At 34.6% G+C, this 22,063-nt stretch overlaps 1 protein-coding gene across 1 annotated transcript in view; it reads left to right on the top strand.

The window, feature by feature from the left end:
• Positions 1 to 22,063, top strand: part of LOC135212924 (protein sidekick-1-like) — a 99,573-nt gene that overhangs the window by 63,679 nt on the left and 13,831 nt on the right. Inside the window, exon 4 of the mRNA XM_064246665.1 lies at positions 5,897 to 6,029. Within this exon, the coding sequence (XP_064102735.1) occupies positions 5,897 to 6,029 (133 nt within the window). The remainder of the gene's footprint in view (positions 1 to 5,896; positions 6,030 to 22,063) is intronic.

Here is a 22,063-nt window from a genome sequence, read left to right as displayed (position 1 = left end):
GTCCAGTGGTCGAAAGGACGTAATCCCACAGTTATAACGAGACGGACTTTGCCTCGAGGGTTTTTCCTTGGTTTTTCAAAGTCCAACTACAACTTTACTCGTCGTTCTTCAGAAATAATAAACAGAACGTATTTTTCCCTTTGCGAAAGCACTGACTGACAGCCTGCTTCGGTATTATTTTCGGCGGATCTTGGAGAGAAATGTGAATATTTCAGAGAATAATGGGTTGCGCTGGGTTTATTATTGTTGGAATTAACTTTGTGAAAGGCTTTATTTGTTTATTTAGTTGATTATGCCATTTAATTTGCTGTTTCTACGTTTTCTTTAATGTCATTTGAATTATGAATTTTATTAAATAATCTAAGTTTATTGAAACTGCATTAATATCAATTGTATTGTAATGCTTTAATTTGGGTGATTTGTCTTTTTAATTGTTGAGTAAGAAATTTGAGGATAAGTGATTGTTACTGTTTTGTGATCCTGTAAGATTTTCCGATGACTTGTTGTTATCGTTTGTTGTAAGAATTTAAACAGAATACAGTTAGAAACAGCGGCGTCACCACCCGGCTTTCCTTTCTCAACCCTTCTTGGGTGTTGTTAGTCATATATTAAGAACAATTATTATTATTATTATTATTATTATTATTATTATTATTATTATTATTATTATTATTATTATTGATAATTATTATTATTATTGTTATTATCTTCAGACACAGTTTTCCGTGTCGAAAATGATGACAATGGTTGCAAGTCCACAATATTATAGCATTTGAGTATATGGTCTTTAATGGTTATTACAAGCTTTCGAACCTTGTACTAGGTTCATCTGCACGCTACATTATTGTGGACCCGCAACCATTATTAATGTTTATAATAATAATAATAATAATAATAATAATAATAATAATAATAATAATAATAATAATAATAATAATAATTATTATTATTATTATATTATTATTATTATTATTATTATTATTATTATTAGATTATATTATCATTATTATTATTATTATTATTATTATTATTATTATTATTATTTTATTAATTATTATTATTATTATTATTATTATTATTCATGTTCAAATGGAACCTAATATTCTTATGAAACAAGCCTACAGGAGCCATTGACTTGAAATTCAAGCTTCCAAAGAATATGGTGTGTAGATGATAAAATGAAATACAGAATGAGTTTTGGAAAAGTAATAAAAAAATAGATTCATAAATAGATTAATAAATAGTTAAAACTACAAGTAAAGCAGTAAAAATACAAGTTGTTTTAGGGTAGTCATGCATTGCAAATTCGCTTGAATTTTCGAGGTTCTGATAATTGCACGATCATGGTCAGGGAGACTTGTTCCACAGTCCAACGGTGCAGAGAAAAAGAGATTTTTTAGCTTCAGTTTCCTCTAATAAGTTCCCAGATTGCTATTCTTAGTTATCCACTTTCAAGTTGTTGCATCCAGATTATGAATTATTATTTTGTCATCCACAAATGAACGTACTTTATCATTCAATGCTTCGTTTACTTGCCTAGGGATATACAGAACAAATGGTCACGTGTCATGTTAACAAGGTATATAACCTCTGTCTATATTCAGTTTCTTGAAATAATCTTTACGGATTTCTGTTCTCAAATCTCTACTGATAAGTTGTCGGTCACTATACGAGGAAAATGCCACGGGATGTTAAAAAAATCGAAAATTTGGAAAATGCCACGGTATGTTAAACAAAATTCGAGCAATTGGAAAAGGCTACGGTATGTTAAAAAAAAAAAAATGGAAAATGCCACGGTATGTTAAACAGAAATCGGAAAATTGGAAAATGCCACGGTATGCTAAACAAAAATCGAAAAATTGGAAAATGCCACGGCATGTTAAAAAAAACCGAAAAACTGAAAAATGCCACGCTATGTTAAAAAAGAATCGAAAAATTGGAAAATGCCATGGTGTGTTAAAAAACAAATAAAAAAATTGGAAAATGCCACGGCATCTTAAAAAAGAATCGAAAAATTGGAAAATGTCACGGCATGTTAAAAAACCGAAAAATTGGAAAATGACAGGGAATGTTACGAAAATCGAAAAAATTGAAAAATACCACGATATGTTAAAAAAATCGAAAATTTGGAAAATACCATGGCATGTCAAAAAAATCGAAAAATTGGAAAATGCCACGTTATGTCAAAAAAAAAAAAAAAAAAAAAAAAAATCGAAAAATTGAGAAAAATTTATTTTTCACAACGACGAGAAAAATGCGCTGGTGAAACTGGATGCAAATGAAATTAAAACCAAATGCATAGACAAGTAGGTAGCGAAGATAAAAGTAAATAACAGATGCATACGATCGCACGGTTCCACGCGCTGCCGCCGTGAAAAAAGAGAATGGAAGGCCTGAACATGTGACCCATTCAGCGGAAACACGATGATTGTATTGGGACCCCAAATGATCATCTCGTTCTTTTGAAACAACAAGTTTCTTTTCTTTTTTTTTTTTTAGCAAGTTTTGTATTACAATCTTATTACTTATTTATTTGTTCGTTGCTTTTACAAGTTCTCCAGAATGCAAAGCATGCTGGTTTTGAAAAGCAGTTTCTGGTCCAAAAAAAATTCTTTAAATTAATATCATTTCGGGGACAGATCTGATACGGTTGCATGTGTGGTTGGCAGAAATATTTGCAAGCATAGAAGTGTGTAACATTACCTACAGGGGTAATACAAACCGATGAAAAAGACAGCTGAAACTGTATTATCAAATAATTCTACCACATTTTCTAAAAGATCAGATTACATTTCAATTTTTCTTTCAACGCAATATAAACTATAGTAGATTCATATCAACCGTGCATTTGATGTCTAGGCCAATCCCTTACGGCGCTCCTGGTTGGCTGTTGATAAACCAATCACAGGGCTGGAAACTCTCAGTCTGTCGAGAGAGTTCACATAGGCAGGATGTATGTTCCACCTCTCATGAGAGAGATTATTGACAGATGTATACCTCAGGAGAAGTGGAACAGATCCTACTCATGTGAACTCTCGAGAGAGATTGAGAGTTTTCAGCCCTGTGATTGGCTTATCAACAGCCAATCAGGAGCGTCGTAAGGGACTGGCGTAGACATCAAAGGCACGGTTGATGTGAATCTACTATAGAGATTTGCCATAATTCATGAGAGGCCGTATTTCCACAGAAGAATCTTACTCTGCTGTGAGATTTTGAGGTTTCCTACGAAACTTTGGCCTAATTTTTCACCTAGACAACATAGGCCTGATTTTTCACCCACACAACTTAGGCCCAAGTTTTAACCCACACAACTTAGGCCTAATTTTTCGCCCACAAAACTTAGTCCTAATTTTTCGCCCACACTAATTGCCATTCAGACAGCTCTGAACCTGACCGCGTGACGTACACAGCCATCAATATTTCCCCCACATTTTTAATGGCACGAGTATATTAGAATATCTTTACACATTTGTGTTGCCCGTACTTGAGTGTGTGAGTGTGTGTGTGTTTGTATATGTGTGTGTGTGCGGGCAGGGACGGCGAGGGCTGAACACAGCCGTCATTTTTTATACGAAAATATAGACATTGCCAACGGGTCAACTGAAAAAAAAAAAGTTTTTGTGTTTCTGTACCGTCAGATAAAACGCGGCACAATGGATCCCCATTATAATTGGGCTTCCTAGAGTTGCCTTATTAAGCAGCGTAAGGTCCTTCAACCCAAAAGAAATTGCCGAAGGTGCAAGGGAAAAGCTCTTAACAAAGTAAATCAAAAGATTGGACTTTAGAGTCGTGATAAGGCTTTTTTTCCGATTCTTTTTTTTTTCTAACCCGTTTTTTCCCGGTCTCAACTCGTTACCGAAAAGTGGCGAGAAAAAAAGATAAAACAAAATGTTACGCCTTTGTTATGACCCTAATTGGAGGTTATGTAGTAAAGCAAAGAGAAACTCGCGATGCGTACTCATGTTATTTTCTCGAAATCCACCGAGAGTCTGAACAACAGATTGACAGTGGTTGCGCAGAGGTCTTCATTTCTCTGTAGTAAAGAAAGTGGGTCTCCTCTTGTTCCAATTATGATTTTATATATATATATATATATAGTATATATGATATATATATATATATATATATATATAATATATGCTTTGTTTATTTATCCGCGCTTTCGTGAACGTTGCATAAATAGAACCACCAGATGGGCTCTGTTTTTAACATTTTATGGTTACATTTCGTGATTTAAAACTGTAATTATTTGTATTATTTTATAGAGAAAATACTATATTTCAGAGACTGCTGTCTCTCTCTCTTCGTCTACCTGAAGAAAGAGACAGCAGTCTCTCAAATATAGTATTTTCTCTCTGTATTATATATAATTATACAACACAGACACACACACACACACACACACACACATATATATATATATATATATATATATATATATATATATATATATATATTATAATATATATATATATATATTACATATAATACAGAGAGAAAATACTATATTTGAGAGACTGCTGTCTCTTTCTTCAGGTAGATGGAGAGAGAGAGAGACAGCAGTCTCTGAAATATAGTATTTTCTCTATATATTATAATGCAAATAATTACAGTTTTAAATCACGAAATGTGAACGTATAATGTTAAAAAAAGAGCCTGTCTAGTGGTTCTACTTATACAACGTTCACGAAAACGCGGATAAACAAACAAACAAATAAAAAAATAAAGAATGCCCCGACAGCGTCACAACATCAAATTAAACCATTGGATCCGAAGAAGAGAGCTAACTACAAGTTCGTCCTTCGCCATAAGACTGCCAGGCCTTGATATTATGATATAGGAAGTCGAAGGCGCCCCCCCCCCCCCACCCCGAGAGAGAGAGAGAGAGAGAGAGAGAGAGAGAGAGAGAGAGAGAGACTAAACAGAATTGCCCTCCTCATTTCAGCGACTAGATATCTCACCGCTGACCTTAGAAATTTAAACCACAGAATTCCCAGTCGTCCTTCTGTTTAGGCTTTCTGTTGTCTCGGAATTTCCACTTTATTTCGAGAGCTGTTTGATTTTCCCCTTATTTCATATGGTCCATTTAGTTTTTTTTTTTTTTCCGAAGCTGTCTCATTTTCACGTCATTTCGCAAGCAAGCCTTTTGATGGTCCTTTATTTCAAGAGCTGTTTGACTCCTTCCTCCCCCCCTTTTTTTCAAGAGCTCTTTGACTTCCCCCCCCCCCCCCACCCACCCCCCGCCCCGTTTCAGGATCTGTTTGATTGTCCCTTAGCTGCAACTCCTTTCACTCCTGTGCCCGAAGTGCTAATGCCCTGACCTCCCACTCGATAGGACTGGGCATCGGTCCCATGGTGAGGCAGAAATATACTTATTTGAAACACGTTCCCTTTTGTTCATTTCCATTTATATATACATATACATACATACATACACTTATATGCTTAAGTATGCAGATTGATACATGCACTCCTGAGCAAAAAAAAAAAAAAAAAAAAAAAAAAATAAAAAAAAAAAAAATTATACATGTATTTTTTTGAAAAATCCAAACGTTTCCGTTATATTCAACTGAATCCAGAGGTACATGAAACCCCGTTTTGAAATTCATCGTTACTTTTAGTGTCAGCTCTCTCCCTGCATAATGAAATACCTTTGCACAGTAAGGGAAAAAAGTTTTGACGGGCATCAAATAACTTGCTGCGTGTTGGAGGAAGCTGAAGCAGTATATTTTAGCTGTGAGAAATGTGTTACTCTTTTTATAATCGTGGACGACCTCCCCAAAGTAGTATTACTCAACGTATGATTCTTTTGCCACTGTGCGTCTGTGCATCGCCAGAGACTTAAATGACTATTAAAATCACCTCGGACTTTAATGACATTACCTTCCTTCTCCAGGTGCTGCACCCGCCGGGCTCCGAGGAGTGGACGCTGCATATCAAGTTCACCCACCTGGGTGACGGCGGCTGGTACGAATGCCAGGTCAACTCGGACCCAAAGATAACAAGGCGGGTTCTTCTCCTGGTGAAAGGCAAGTATCTCCCAAAGATTTTCCCTCGAGCGGTTGTTAGCGACTGGGTCCAGGCACCCTCCTGGAAACCTCTTGCTTCCTCCTGGCTTCAAGCGGGTTCTTTTCGTGCATGGCGAACCCTGTAACCAAGTTTGCGATCTTCCAAGGAAGGGAGGGTTGTATTTTTTTTCCCATTTGTGTTTATTTTTAGAAGTTATGAGAGACTGTGTGTGGAAGATTTGCGTAAAAAGAAGACATCTTTTCAGGTGTTACGTGTGAGAATGAGTTATTTGCCAAAGACTGAGAACTTAACGAGCGTCATGTTGACAGTTCCTGAATGAAAAGCAGGACCTGTTCTCGTATTTTCGAACGAACAGAGAAATGTAAACAAACGAATATGAATCAAGATTCGATGAGGCAATAAAATGGTGCTCTGATTAAGAGAGTATAAAAGAGAGTTTTTGCGGAGGGGTGGAAGGTATCTTCTTACAATTAAGGGTGCCTCAGGGTCTGGGTCTCCTCTCTCTCTCTCTCTCTCTCTCTCTCTCTCTCTCTCTCTCTCTCAGGCTGAGTCACTCTCCTTTGTCCTATTTAGTTTAAAAAACCGAACTGCTAATGAAGTCTTCTTCATAAAAGAGTCATTCAGAAATTTACTGCTGAAAAAACTTCTGTTCTCTCTCTCTCTCTCTCTCTCTCTCTCTCTCTCTCTCTCTCTCTCTCTCTCGCTCACTAAAATGTAATAGTTGAACCAAAACTTACTTAAATGCCCCCCTCTCTCTCTCTCTCTCAAATGTAACCGTTGAACAAACCTTTACTTGAATGCCCACACCCCCCTTCTCTCTCTCTCTCTCTCTCTCTCTCTCTCTCTCTCTCTCTCTAAATGTAACTGTTGAACAACCTTTACTTGAATGCCCACCTACCCCCGCCCCACCTCTCTCTCTCTCTCTCTCTCTCTCTCTCGTAACAGAGAGAGAGTCGGAACGCATCAGTAGCTTGCTGTATTTCCATCAATAGGTTTCATCCAGTGCAGTACGTCATTTGTTCAACAAATTGCAGCTCATGTTGCTATTTTCCAGAGGAGGCTTCTGTGATTTTTATTCGACGTATTTTATTTTTGCTCCAGGAGTTGCATTGGCATACGCAGGAAGAATTTGTGGATTGAAATGTGGACAGATTGAGAGAATAGACAAGGGAAGAGAAAGAAGAAGGAGAAAGGCAGAGTAAAACCGAGAGAGAGAGAGAGAGAGAGAGAGAGAGAGAGAGAGAGAGAGAGAGAGAGATAACAACAGACTTTTTTTCTCTACGAAGTCGTTCTTGTGCTCAGAATTTTTAGTTTGGATAAATAAATAAATAAATTATATATATATATATATATATATATATATATATATATATATACATATATATATATATATATATATATATATATATATATATATATATATATATATATAGATATATGTGTGCTTTAAAATCACATTAGATGCACGGGACTTCTTTTTCCTGTGTTATCCACACACACACACACACGACTATATATATATATATATATATATATATATATATATATATATATATATATATATATATATATACATATATATTATATATATATATATATATATATATATATATATATATATATATATATATATATATATAGATATATATATATATATATATATATATATATATATATCTATATATATATGAATAACTTGATCACGAAGTATGAAACGTGATGCCATGTATGAATAAAGGTTTTTTTGGCCACGAAGGAAAAAATGAAAAAGCGAGATAGCCGAGTACTTTCGGTCCTATTCGGACCCCTTTACTGAGGCAGTTTGCCTCAGTAAAAGGGTCCGAATAGGACCGAAAGTACTCGGATATCTCGCTTTTTCATTTTTTCCCTTCGTGGCAAAAAAAACTTTATTCATATATATATATATATATATATATATATATATATATATATACATATATATATATATATATATATATATATATATATATATATATATATATATATATATATATGGCAGGGTTGTCTAAGGCTTCACTGCCAGTCCTGGAATTGAGAGGTTGATGGTTCGGCGCCTGTCGGCCGCCAATTCTATTATCGATTAATAATTCCCCCTCGGTTAAACATATATGAAAATATATTAATTCCGAGTAGAGCGAATTAGATATTAAAGGACATTTGTAGCTCGATATATATATATATATATATATATATATATATATATATATATATATATATATATATATATTTATATATATATATTCTCAGATATTTTTACAACTTACATTTGTATATAGATTGTTAGGAAGATTGCTATGCAAGTGCTTGTGGACATTTCCACGATATTCTTCCTTGCTTTCTTCGATACGTTCCGCCAGATTACAGCGCCACTGTGGTTTCGTTTCGTATTATAATTCCCGTTCAAAATCGATGAACTTGACCGATTAACGGAGCGCTGCCAGACCGACTGTCCCGATTAAGAAAATATGCGAAGCGACTTGAACCCCAAAATTAGCGTAATATCACGCCTTAATTACGCCTAAGTTTAGTAGACGCAAACAATCGGGGGCCACCTCCATAATTTGTCGGCAAGGATTGGTAGCGATATAATTAAAGTGTTTCGATCGTTCGCTGGGAAATAAGAACTAATGCATGGTGTCGTTCCTCAGAGGGTTTCGCTGGTTCCAACAATTTCTTAGGTTTCTGAAAATCGCCGCCTGGTGTCGTTCTTTGAAAACGTAGCATATATACGTCTGACGTTAACAAATGCCGCTGCTTTGAGGTGCGTGATGTCTCGAGGTCGAAGGCGACGACCGTAACGAACAGGAAGGAATGAATAGGCGTTTGAATTAAGGTTTTTTATGTGTGAAGGCCAGTGGTAGTTTTTTTTTCAGTTTTTTCTTGGTTTTATTATGGATTTTCGAATGCTTTTTTCAGGAAATGGAACTGATCTGAGATTAAGTAATAAGAAAATGATGAAATATATAGGTGACATTATATATATATATATATATATATATATATATATATATATATATATATATATATATATATATGATATGTGTGTGTGTGTGTGCGTGTGTGTGTGTGTGTGTGTGTTCAGAAATGGGAACTGATCGGAGATTAGTTTATAAGAAAATGATGATAGGTGATATATATATATATATATATATATATATATATTATATATATATATATATATATATATATATATAGTATATATATATATATCTATATATAATATATATATATATATATATATATATATATATATATATATATATATATATAAGACTGGTAAAAATAGTTCTGTTGCAATGGGATACCATCCAATAAAAGGAGCCTATAAAACTCCCCAAAAATATAGAAAGTAAGTATACTATATTTTAGAGACTGAAGAGAGAGAGACAGCAGCAGTCTCGGGAATATAGTTTACTACTTTCTATATTTTTGGTTTTTTTTATGGGCTCCTTTTATTATTATTATTATTATTATATTATTATTATTATATATATATGCATATATATATAAATATATATATATATATATATATTATATATATATATATATATATATATATGTGTGTGTGTGTGTGTGTGTGTGTATATAAGGGTAGGGGCCTGTAACCTCATCATGTATACAAAATACATAGCTACACACATATGTATTATAACTTCATATATATATATATATATATATATATATATATATATATATATATATATATATATATATATATATATATATATACTATATAGAAGTTATAATACATATGTGTGTAGCTATGTATTTTGTATACATGATGAGGTTACAGGCCCCTACCCTTATATACGTCTCCTAGCCACCAAAAACTCTACCTAATTCGCTGCCCAGGTCAGGAGACGCAAGTCGAAATATTCCCTCGGGGAAATGGGTCCTAACTTTTACATCTCCGGGGAAATCATTTAGGGCAGAGATTCTCATCCGTTATGTAGCAAAGCTATTCGTTTTAATTATTAGAGGCTGATACCAGTGTTCCATTGCTGTTAGTATTGGGCATGATTTTGTAGGCTTTTTTTTTTTCTTCTTCTTCTTCTTTTTTAGATTAAGGCTGAGTAATTCGTGCAAATTACGTAAGTCTAATTACGGTAAATTCAGTTTAATGATGAGTTTCTCTGGGTAATCTTCTGTTGTAGGCCATAATAAAAAATAAAAAATTCTTTTCGTTTACTCGGTGCTCTTGCTGTTGTTGTTCTTGTTGGGGGACATGAAAGCCCTATGAAAAAGCCTAAAAGGTTCTGAAAAAGGTGTTTCGCGTCGAGTTAAATATACGGGAATTTTAGGGTAGGATATTCATGATTTATCTATTTGTTAGTATGAAAACGTAAAAAAATAAATTATGTGCATGTTGAACTGTACAGAAGAATTATTTCTAATGAGATGTAGGTATTTATTCGAATTTTCGTTGGCGAAGTAACGCGCAATTTAACTGTAGATTTTAGCAGAATATGATTTTATTTTTCGATAGAGAGAGAGAGAGAGAGAGAGAGAGAGAGAGAGAGAGAGAGAGAGAGAGAGAGAGAGAGAGAGATGGTTGCAATCAGCTGCTGCTGCAATCAGCTGCTGTTGCAATCAGCTGCTGTTTAATCTTCGTTTAGTCTCCTGCCCAATTTTTTTAATCAACTGCATTGGCAGCAAAATGTATTTTTGTGGGTTTATCCATATATGTTACCTCATGTTTATTATAATTAACAATCTATTATTCTACGGTGCCAACATCATTACTGCGTAGTATGAGGCGTGTGTAATGTCATTTAAAATAATCAACAACAATTTGTTACGTGTATCCTTTGCTAAAATAATTTTTTTGGTTAATTTTATGAAAACACTCAACAATAATTTTTTACGTGAATCCTTGGTTAAAAAAATTTATTTTTTTGGTTTATTTTTATGAAAAAAAAAACACTCCTTTTTTCACGTTTTCCAAAAAGAATTGCTGGTTTCACGTTGCTATTTATTTTTCCGTTGAATCAAAAAATTTTCTGTAAATATGCCAAGAGCAGGGAATCACTCGTATAACTGCATATATACATCGTGAAAGTTGTATGCATCGTGCGCATGGCTCCGCTGTGCAACCTAATTCATTTGTCAGTATTATATTGAGAGTTATTTTGTAAATTTTTCGATGCATTTTTAGTTTCCCCTGGTTTATTGTTCAATATTAAAGCATAACATTCGGTGTATTCAGTATTCTGACCGAAGAGGCGAACATATTACCTGTGTAAGTCGTAGTAAAGAGAAATTACAAAACGCTGATGAAAAGTTTGAAAATATTCTCAAGAGGAGACGATTGATCGTAAATATCAGCGAGAGAGACAGTAATTTTGAAAACAAATCGCAACAAGGAAGATAGAGAGAGAGAGAGAGAGAGAGAGAGAGAGAGAGAGAGAGAGAGAGGACCGCTGATGTTATTGGTGGGAGAATTAAATATGTTGATTAGTGCTGGTGTTCTGGAGTAAATATTGTGAATGAGAAAGGATAAGTGAAATGGCATGTCGCAGAAAAGGGGGGGGGGGGGGGGTGGGGGGGGGGGGGGGGGGGGGGAGAGAGGCTGGGGGGGGGGGGAGAGAGCGGGGGGGGGGGGGGCAGGATAGGGTTAGCTGGGATGCTTGCATTTCTGGGAAGAGGCTTGAATTGCCCGTGGACACCAAGGTGTTGAGCCAACTCTCCTTTATGGAAGTATTGTGTAGAAGTGAATAAGAAGAAAAGTGTGAGTGTGTAAAAGAACAACTGAAAGGGTGAGAAACATGGAGATACTTGCTCAGTGAAGATGGTGGACCAGTGTATCTTAAGATGGTGACCAGTGTTATCTTAAGATGGGGTGGACCAGTCTTATCTTTTATGGTCTGGCCACATGGAAAGAATGGACGCTGATGTATTGTTAAAAGAAAATGGATATTTGGGGTGTGTTTTGGAAGGAGGAGGAAAGTGCTTGATCTATTAGCAGTTTTTCAAAACTTCCTTAAAAGGGAAAGTTCTTAAAATCCGCGCAAAGAAAGAATGCGTTAAAAATAGCGGTGAATTTAACTGTTTGTGTATGTAGTTAGATGCAGTTTTGATGAGCGCCTCAGTGGCATGGTTGGTATGGTCTTTGCCTGTCACTTAGGTGGCCACGAGTTCGATTCTCGGCATTCCATTGAGGGGTCAGAGATGTGTATTTCTAGTGACAGAAGTTCACTCTCGACGTGGTTCGGAAGTCACGTAAAGCCGTTGGTGCCGTTGCTGAATAACCACTGGTTCCATGCAACGTAAAAACACCATACAAACAAATACAAACAAAAGCAATTTTGATGATCTTTGTGGAAGTTTCTTCACAAAGAATTCATCCTTATTTTTTAGGCAAAGAGACCATTGCGTCGTTCTCTCTCTCTCTCTCTCTCTCTCTAGGGTTTAATACCTAAATATTTGTATGTTTGCATACATATCTTTACACAATGCAAAGGTGTATTGATCCAGTTGACTTTTGCCGTTTAATGGGCGCATCAAAGCATGCATAATTGCTCCCTGAATTGCCCGTCAGAATTTAGATGTCGGTATAACGGCTAATACAAATGACGTTGTACGCTCCTAAAAGAACCTTGGGCTAAAACGAAATGGATTTCCTTTAGAACAACGACAGTCTGGAAGGCTGTGGTAATGCAGCTACGAAAAACACAAAAAACGCCTCAGCAAGGGGTAACCGATTCCTTAAACACTTCTCAGAGACTGTCGTATCTTCCGGATTTAAGCCCAATTTTCTTTTTCTTATTTTATTTTGCTCTTTTAACTCTTTTATCATTTTGTGGTATTATTCTGCTTCAAATTTTGAAGCAGAAATTCTAATGTAAATTATTTTGAACTGGAAGTTAAGGAGGAGTTAAACCAGAATATTTTTTATCCTATTTTATTTTGGTCTTTTAACTCTTATATCATTTTGTGTTACTATTCTGCCTCAAATCTCGATGTAGAAATTCTGATGTAAATGATTTTGAACAGGAAGTTAAGGAGGGAGTAAGCCAGAATAATTATTTTATGCTATCATTTTACGCAATAATCTTCCTCAAATGTTGAAGCAGAAATTCAGACGTCGATTATTTTAAACTGGAAGCTATTAAGGAATGAATTTTTCAAATCCTCTTTCAGTGATATTGATAGCCGAAGTTTATGCTTTCTTGCACACACTCTGATGAATGTTTGTGTGTATCCCGTGTATCGTATTAATTAACGAATCTATAAACCCCATACCACCACCTCCTCCTCCTCCTCCTCCTCCTCCTCCTCCTCCTACTGAAATATGTATCTCACTTTTAAACCCACGGTATTGAAAACAATATTCCTTGACGAACCAGATCATTAAATCGACCAGGGTACAAAAGTGAATCCACTTTTTTATATATAGATATCATTGCGTTCCAGTATAAACAAGCGAAATAAAATATATATATAACATATATATATATATATATATTATATATATATTATATATATATATATATATATATATATATATATATATTCTTTTTTTTACATTTTAATTTCATGGACATTCGGTACTTTTTACATATTCCGGGGAGAGAGCCTCCATAGCTGCCCGGTGAATAGTTTATTCTCGAACTTTAATTCACTTGTTCGTGTCCCGATGTTGGCGTTCCGCTACTGTGAGGTGCATTTCGGACATTTTTTTGCCTTCGTGGTCGGGAATCGGTATATGTTTCGCGTGCCTTTGTTCGTATGTTTGTATGTGCCTGTGTTCGTATGTTTGTGTGTGCCTGTGTTCGTATGTCTGTGTGCCTGTGTGTTCGTATGTTTGTGTGCCTGTCTGTTCGTTTGTTTGTAAGCTGTTCGTATGTTTTGTGTGTGTGTGTGCTTGTGTTCGTATGTTTGTGTGCCTGTGTTCGTATGTTTGTGTGTGCCTGTGTTCGTATGTCTGTGTGTGTGTGTTCGTATGTTCGTAAGCTGTTCGTATGTCTGTGTGTGCATATCACTTTTATTTTTATGTAGAAGATGCTCCTACCTGATGAATTACACGTATGTTTGTAAGCTGTTCGTATGTCTGTGTGCATATCACTTTTTTTTTTTTTTGTAGAAGACGCGCCTGGCTTTGATGAATTACACGGGAACTATAAAGAAGATACGTTTACCCAATAAGAACGCTGGCGACATCTATGTGTGCGTGTGTGCGTGTGTGTGTCATATTTTAGAAACCAGGAGAGAGATTACCGATAGAATTATATCCGAGCAAGAACGCCGGTGACCTCAGTGATTGACAGACAGCAGCGAAGCCAGACATACAAAAATGTCAGCTCGAGCGCCACTTGTCCCGCGTTGACTTTTATACCTTTGTTCCGTGTTTGCCTTCGCAAGAGACAGTCCTCCTCCTCCTCCTCCTCCTCCTCCCCGTCGGCATACACAAGCCAATAGACCACATTATCATGGTTCCGGGAACTGCTTGTTACTGAGCAGGAGTTTATGGGGCGGGGTCTTCGCGGAAATCCGCGCTTTTGGCGTCATTGAAAGCAAGTGCATCGGAGCGCTCCGGAATACTTCTTTGGGCCGACCGAAAAGTCTGAAAGAAAAATGGGATGAAAAGGCGCCGTTCCCATGGAACTATTACTACACGTCACAAACGCGTCTCTCGGGGCTGCCGGCGGGAGGTGACGACAAGAAGAAGCGCCTGCGTCGAAGGGACTCCTAGAATGAAACCGCCTTTTGGAAAGCCTTATTATAGAGCCGCATTACAGGGGAAAAAATTATTACGAACTATTACGGAAACATCTTTAAAAACTGCCTATAGGTTCGTATTACAGGGGAAAAATGATTACGAACTATTATGGAAATATATCGAAATCCTTATCATAAGTTCGTATTAGAGGGGAAAAAATTATTACGAACTATTACGGAAACATCTTTAAAAACTGACCATAGGTTCGTATTAGAGGGGAAAAATGATTACGAATTATTATGGAAACATATCGAAACCGCCTTATAGGTTCGTTTTACAAGGAAAAAAAGGATTACGAACTATTACTGAAATATATCGAAACCGCCTTATAGGTTCGTATTAGAGGGGAAAAAATGATTACGAACTATTACAGAAATATCTTTAAAAGCCGCCTTATAGGTTCGTATTACAGGAATAAAAAAAATTATTACGAACTATTACGGAAATATATCGAAACCGCCTTATAGGTTCGTATTAGAGGAAAAAACAAAAATTATTACGAACAATTACGGAAACATCTTGAAACCCGCCTTATAGGTTCGTATTACAGGGAAAATAAAATGATTACGAACTATTACGGAAGTATATCGAAACCGCGTTATAGATTCGTATTACAAGGGAAAAAAAGGATTACGAACTATTACTGAAATATACCGAAACCGCCTTATAGGGTCGTATTACAGGGAAAAAATTATTACGAACTATTACGCAAATATATCGAAACCGCCTTATAGGTTCATATTACAGGAAAAAAAAATTATTACGAACAATTACGGAAACATCTTAAAACCACCTTATAGGTTCGTATTACTAAAAAAAAAAACAAAAAAAAACAAAAAACAAAATGATGACGAACTATTACGGAAACATCTTGAAACCCGCCTTATGGGTTCGTATTACAGGGAAAATAAAATGATTACGAACTATTACGGAAATATCTTGAGAATTTAGGATGCGAGTCTAACGGGTTGCAATACTACATTTATGGAATACGAGGCTGGAATTGCATTGAGGTGCTTCTTATCACAATCTACTTACCTGGGAATTCATACGCCGAACGAATACACAAACTGTATATTGCGAAATTTGTTTTTCTTTCCCCGGGATGCAGATAAATACATGATGACTGGTTTGAAATGAGAAAGGCCGTCAGATATATATAAATTAGATATATGTTATATCTTAATATATATATTATATATATAGATATATATATATATTATATATATAAAACCTATATACTAACTGAGGGTCTTATCTCAAAAGAAAAGAAAAAGAGAAAATTTCAAAACTAGTCACCAATTCTATATATATATAATAATATATTATATATTATATTATAATATATCTATATTATTATAATATATTAATATTATATATATCTAATATACATATAATAAGCGAACACCACGGGAAAGTGATAGTCAGAAATCCAAGAGCTTTCGTCTTTACTAAGGCAATGTCAAGGAACGAATGAAATACAATTGGAGAGAAAGGTCTCGGTACACAACAAGATCAAGAATACCGGTGGTTAATTGTCAAAAGGATAGAAATTAAAAGAGATAATCCAGGATTATCAGATATCACACGGTCACAAACCTAATCAGATTTGGCCCTAACGAAATTACAAAGTATCTTTACAGTCCAAAACATGTACAACTTGAATATATTAATTTTGTTGCTTATATTTATCTACAACTTTTTTCATTATGAAAGCATCAAGTTTAAATAAACCAAGACTTAAATTTAGAACATTTCCATTATTTGACTTGTTGAAACAAGATTCAATGATATTCCTTTTAACAGTGTCATTACTTGGAAAAAAATATTTAAGGCTCTTGCTTGACTCCAGTTAATAGATGATCTAAATCTCTCATATTTACGAATAATGCATTCAATATTTGCCCAGTTCTCACAGAATATTGGTACTGTTTGAGACGTTGTGAAAGAGATTTACCGGTCTGTCCGTAATAGACTATCACTTTTTGCAAGGAATTTCATATATGCAGCCTGGAAGATCTTTAGGAGAATTTTTTTATTACTAAACTCATGACATTAATATTACTGAACAACATTTATGTTAGAAAGCTTTAAAATTTTTAGGAATATGTAAAAACCTTTCATCATAAGGCAATTTTAGAATGTTAGGCTTACTAAATTCAAGTTTGTCATTAGTTGAATAAAATGTTTTTCTAGCTCTTTTCCATGTCACATCTACAAAAGTCCTTGGGTATTTAAGTTTCAATGCAATATCATAAATAATTTTAATCTCAGCGTCAATAAATTGCGGGCTACAGACACGCAAAGCCCTTAGGAACATCCCAGAAAAAACAGAGAAATTAACATTTTGATGGTGATTGGAGAAGTAATGAACAAAAGAGGCCAAATGATACTGATACTTATACGAAACTTAGGTTCCTGATCCTACACAGACAGTGAACTCCCATTTTAATAAACAAAATAATCCATTTTGAAGGGCTTGGACTATTTAATTAAACAGTTTACACCGCAATGCGCCTCCCTACCTTATATGTATGGTTTAGTCAAGACACATAAAATCAATAACCCTATCATACCAATCATTAGTTCAGTGGGCTCAGTTACGTATAATTTATCTAAATGGCTTGTAAAAATTCTTACACCTTTGGTAGGAAACATTTCTAACACGAATGTTTAAAACAATGTTGATTTTATAAACAAATTGAAGTTTATATTTGAATTTGATTTTAATATGGTTAGTTTTGATGTTGCTATTTACAAAAGTGGGCTGTAGATGATTTACTTTAATATTTGGAGGATTGAATTAGAACGTCATGACATTCCCTTAACTGTAGCAACTCATTAGTCCTCATAAGGTTATGTATCAAAGATAGTAAATTTGGTTTTTATGGGAATTTTTTGTACAAAAGTTTGGCATGGCTATGGGTAAGTAAGCCCTTATCTCCTGTCCTTAGCAATATTTACATGGAATTTTTTGAGACAAAACTCTTACCAAGAATTTTTGCCCCAAAAAGTTATATGGTTTAGATACGTGGATGAGATTTTCTGTATTTGGCCAGTGCACGAAAATCTCCAGGAATTCCTTAATAATCTCAATAATTTAGTTCCTTCTATAAAATTTACTGGAGGAAGAAAGAAATTGTAATTTGAATTTTCTTGATGTAACTGTCCATAGAAATGATAGAAATTTCACTTTTTCAGTCTTTCGGAAATCAACTAACATTGCCTCTTTTGTTCATTACTACTCCAATCACCATCAAAATATCAAATTCTCTGTTTTTTCTGGGATGTTCCTAAGGGCTTTACGTGTCTGTAGCCCGCAGTTTATTGACGCTGAGATTAAAACTATTTATGATATTGCATTGAAACTTAAATACCCAAGGACTTTTGTAGATGTGGCATGGAAAAGAACTAGAAAAACATTTTACTCAACTAATGACAAACTTGAATTTAGTTAGCATAACATTCTAAATTACCCTATGATGAAAGGTTTTTAGATATTTCTAAAATTTTAAAGCTTTTTTTTTTTAACATAAATGTTGTTTTCAGTAATAATAATGTCAAGAGTTTAGTAATCAAAAATTCTCTTAAAGATCTTCCAGGCTGCATAAATGAAATTCCTTGCAAAAAGTGTGATAAAGTCTATCACGGACAGACCTGTAAATCTCTTTCACAACGTCTCAAACAGCACCAATATTCTGTGAGAACTGGGCAAATATCGAATGCATTATTCGTACATATGAGAGATTTAGATCATCCTATTAACTGGAGTCAAGCAAGAGCCTTAATCCCATGTAATGACACAGTTAAAAGGAATATCACTGAATCTTGTTTCATCAAGTCAAATAATGGGAATGTTCTAAATTTAAGTCTTGGTTTATTTAAACTTGATGCTTTCATAATGAAAAAAGTTGTAGATAAATATAAACAACAAAATTAATATATTCAGTTTTTACATGATGGAGAAGTATGTCATAATGATCAGATAGATGTATAGAAACATAAAGACCAGCGTCAGATCTACAGTTGAAAGAACGAAAATTTCCAAGTTGGAGTCGGGCTACATCAGGGCTGCTGCTCTCAAGATCCACTTCTGTTTAACATCGTCTTGGATGTGTTAACAGAGGATGTCAGGGAGGAGCCACCATGGTGTCTGCTCTATGCAGATGACATAGTCTTGGTAGCCGAGAACAGGGAAGAACTGGAGGGGAAACTTGAAAGATGGAGATATGCCTTGGAGAGTAGAGGTTTAAGAATAAGCAGGAAAAAGACAGAATATATGACAACCGAATTGGATGGCGACCAGCAAACAACAATCAAATTAGGCGGAGGAAACATCAAAAGGGTTCATAAATTCAAGTACCTTAGCTCAGTGATTGACAATGAGGGGAACATGGAAGAGGAAATTAACAACCGGATTTAGTGTGGTTGGAACACTGGAGGAAGGTGTCTGGTGTCATATATATATAATATATATATATATATATATATATATATATATATATATAATATATATATATATATATATATATATTTACTGAGGTCTTTCTAATTTCAAACCAGTCATCATGTATTCATCTACATCACGGAAAAGAAAAAATAATTCGCAGTATATATATATATATATATATATATATATATATATATATATATATATATATATATATATATATATATATATATTTAAAAGTCACAGTAGATGCACGTGACTTCATTAAATAAGCGAATACCACATGAAAATAATAAGGCGAAATCCAAGCGCTTTCGTCTTTACTAAGACATTGACAATGGCTTCTATATATTAAATATATATATATATATATATATATATATATATATATATATATATATTATATATATATATAATAAGATAACCGAGCTTTGACCCTGAAGCAAATAAATTACTATATGTAACTTCTCCAATCTTATCTCTCAGACTTCTTAACATCCTATTTAATTTGTCTTCTAATTTCAAAATGTGACTCGCAATATCTACATTTAACACATTCATTTTATCTAAAAAATCAGACGTATTCATCAATACAACACCCCTTACTTTTATCTGGCTTTGTAATAACAATACTATCATCGTTCTTAAGATTTCGTAAAATATTGTTTCTAATCTTTAAATTTAAACTTGATTGGTCCAACCCCCCTCAAATTTGTCTACGATTAAAATTTTTAAAAGTCTCATTTGCAATTACAGACATTTTGTTAAAAATTGAAATAAGGGTTTCACTACCACAAATGTCACAGTTTCTTATAGTTGAACACAGTTTTTTAAAACTTAAAAAATACTTGGAGAAATTGAATTTCATGGGAGTCAAGGCAAACTCAAGACCAAGAGAAAGAACATCTTTTTCCTCTTTTGTTAAATTTATGTTAGAAAGGTTAAAAATTACTTTACTGCTATCTATTTTCTTACTAACGTCAACACCAAGATTTCTCAACTTTCTGCTCTGTTTAAGCCTAACATCTGTCAATTTCTTATCAACATTGGAATCCAAAATAGTTCCTCGCTGGACGAGTGGTTTTCGCGCTCGGCTGCCAATCCGGTGGTCCGAAGTTCGAATCCCGGCTCGGCCAACGCGGAATCAGAGGAATTATTTCTGGTGATAGAGATTAATTTCTCGATATAGTGTGGTTCGGAGCCCACAATAAGTTGTAGGTCCCGTTGCCAGGTGACCAATTGGTTCCTAGCCACGTAAAAAATATCTCATCCTTTCGGGCCAGCCCTAGGAGGAGCTGTTATATCAGCTCAGTGGTCTGGTGAAAACTAAGATATTACTTAACTTTGGAATCCAAAATAGAAGACAGGCAATTTTAGTCCAGAAAAGAAAGATTATTCCTTAAATCCCTATTTAATGAAGACACTTCTGTAAAAATTACCTCTTTTCCTACGTTTTTTGCGTTTTAACTCAAAGTCTAATAATTTAAACTGCCATGAGAGATAAGTACTCGTGTTGTGAAAATCTCTGGAATAAACCTTAAATTTAATGAAATTGGGAATAACACGGAAATCCTTGCAAGTGTTCAGAAATCGTATGTCCTCCTCAATCTTCTTGGTTCTATAGCGTACCTTCTCAGTCCGTCTAAACAACTGTAGCGTTGAGCGGCCATAACGTCTCAAAATAGTCTCAGTAATTGGACGGATACTTGGAAATCTTAGCTTGATGATAAATAATAATGCCAAGACTAGGAAGAACATTCTTTATTTTACGAGCTTTCGAGGTTTAAAACCTCATCATCAGGCTGAAAAAATGACAAGGATGAGAAATCACTAAAATTACCTTAAAATGAATTGTCTTACTAAAAGCTTCAGTAAAAACATAAAATAAAATGATGCTAAGAAGTCTGAGAAATAAGATTGGGGAAGTTACATATAGTAATTTATTGCTTCGGGGTCAAAGCCCGGTTATATGTATGGTCTACCTAAGAGTCATATATATATATACTATATATATATAATATAATCTTAATAATATTATATATATTATATATATATATATATATATTATAATATATATAATATATATATAATAATTTATATATATATAGAAGCCATTGTCAATGTCATAGTAAAGACGAAAGCGGTTGGATTTCTGCCTTATCATTTTCCTGTGGTAATCGCTTATTTAATGAAGTCACGTGCATCTACTGTGATTTTTTAAATATATATACAGACACACACACAGAAATAAAGTGTGTACAGCAGCGGAAAAACTTGAAACAAAACTGCTTCTACTACTCTACAGTAGGTTGCCGCGAGTTCGATTCTCGGGCATTCCATTGAGGCGTCAGAGATGTGTATTTCTGGTGATAAAAGTTCACTCTCGACGTGGTTCAGAAGTCACGTAAAGCCCTTGGTCCCGTTGCTGAATAGCCACTGGTTCCATGCAACGTAAGAACACCATAGAAACAAACAAACAAAAATACTATCCAGTAAATAATTTCACGAATGTAGCATTAGAGAACAATAATACAGTTCAGTGGTTCTCTCTCTCTCTCTCTCTCTCTCTCTCTCTCTCTCTCTCTCTCTTTCTACAAATGTTCATAAGGACGTTCTAGCAGAGACAAAATTCATGACAATCTTTCGGCTGCCCTAGGCGCTGTCTGTGGCACCTCGTTTGAGAATCACTGAGTTAAATGCTTAAAAGAATTCCTCCGGTAATACTAAAGAATACATTAAGAATACATTGCATCACACCCTGATGTAAGATAAAAAAAAAAATTATTATTTCTGTAGCACGACTGCTTATGTATTGCTTTCCATATTCATCAACATAATTATCA

The sequence above is a fragment of the Macrobrachium nipponense genome, chromosome 42, assembly GCF_015104395.2.
Source record: "Macrobrachium nipponense isolate FS-2020 chromosome 42, ASM1510439v2, whole genome shotgun sequence".
NCBI classification, from domain to species: domain Eukaryota; kingdom Metazoa; phylum Arthropoda; class Malacostraca; order Decapoda; family Palaemonidae; genus Macrobrachium; species Macrobrachium nipponense.
This window is presented reverse-complemented; position numbering and strand designations above follow the sequence as displayed.